Source organism: Melospiza melodia, chromosome 11 (genome assembly GCF_035770615.1).
Source record: "Melospiza melodia melodia isolate bMelMel2 chromosome 11, bMelMel2.pri, whole genome shotgun sequence".
Lineage (NCBI taxonomy): Eukaryota > Metazoa > Chordata > Aves > Passeriformes > Passerellidae > Melospiza > Melospiza melodia.
Genome location: NC_086204.1, coordinates 30704573 through 30705797, shown reverse-complemented (window position 1 = coordinate 30705797; position 1225 = coordinate 30704573). Strand labels below are relative to the sequence as shown.

The 1225-nt window shown below is 54.4% G+C and overlaps 1 protein-coding gene across 1 annotated transcript; it reads left to right on the top strand.

The window, feature by feature from the left end:
- On the top strand, positions 1-1225 carry DIRAS3 (DIRAS family GTPase 3). Its single transcript, XM_063165193.1, has 2 exons — positions 1-177; positions 331-1225. The coding sequence occupies exon 2, from the start codon at positions 416-418 to the stop codon at positions 1010-1012; it is 597 nt and encodes a 198-aa protein (XP_063021263.1). The 5' UTR covers positions 1-177; positions 331-415; the 3' UTR covers positions 1013-1225.

Here is a 1225-nt window from a genome sequence, read left to right as displayed (position 1 = left end):
GCGGCGCTCCGGGCGAGGGTGGTGCCGCTTCCCGGGGGCTGGAACACGCCTTCCCGGGGGCTGAGCGCGGCTTTCCCGGGGCTGAGCACGGCTTCCCTGGGGCCGGAACCCTTCTTCCCCGCGGCTGCCAGGCGGTTTCAGCCCCTTTTCGCTGCTCGGTGGAGCTGATGGCTGCAGGTGAATTCTTATTCTCGTCTCGTAGCGTTAAACGTGCATGGGCTGCATGGCTGGGGTAGGGAGGAGCAGTGGTTTATTTCGCGGCAAAAGGATGGGAGTGATTTATTAATTGCTGATTTCAATAACGCACCCTTTCCCCCTCCCTCTCCGCAGCCCACCTCTGCATAGGGGTGTGTAAACTTGGTGGAACTCGGGCTTTTTGTGTGAAAACCTCCTCTCACGTCTCGGCGCAGCGAACATGCCTGAGCAGAGCAATGATTACAGGGTGGTGGTGTTCGGAGCAGCGGGGGTCGGCAAGAGCTCCCTGGTCCTGCGCTTTGTGAGGGGCACTTTCAGGGAAACCTACATCCCCACCATCGAGGACACGTACCGGCAGGTGATCAGCTGTGACAAGAGCATCTGCACCCTGCAGATCACGGACACCACGGGCAGCCATCAGTTCCCTGCCATGCAGCGGCTCTCCATATCCAAAGGGCATGCCTTCATCTTGGTGTACTCCGTCACCAGCAGGCAATCCATGGAAGATCTTCACCCCATCTTCGATGAGATCTGTCAGATCAAAGGCGACATCCAGAAAATCCCGATAATGTTGGTGGGGAACAAAAGTGACGACGCGCAGAGGGAGCTGGATGCCAGCGAGGGGCAGGCGCTGGCCAGCAAGTGGAAGTGTGCCTTCATGGAGACGTCAGCCAAAATGAACTACAACGTTCAGGAGCTCTTCCAGGAGCTCTTGAATCTGGAGCAGAGGAGAACTATCAGTCTCCAGGTGGATGGAAAGAAATCCAAACAGCAGAAAAAGAAAGATAAACTGCAAGGCAAATGCTCTGTAATGTGATTGCCTTTGGCTGGACTCGCTGCACGGCACAGCTGGAGCGTGGACTCCCACAGAAAATACATTTCTGCTGGAGATTTTGGAGGAATTCACGCCTTGCAGGGTTGTTGCTTTCCTCTAAAATCCCCGCTGGGTAATTGTATGTGTTGTTTTTAAGGAGGATGGCTTCTGCATGTTTATTTTTTTAAACCAATAAATGTTCCATGTTAGCAATTA

What these genes read in the sequence shown, in the direction of transcription:
- DIRAS3 (XM_063165193.1), top strand. Translation starts at nt 416, where the DNA reads ATGCCTGAGCAGAGCAATGATTACAGGGTGGTGGTGTTCGGAGCAGCG.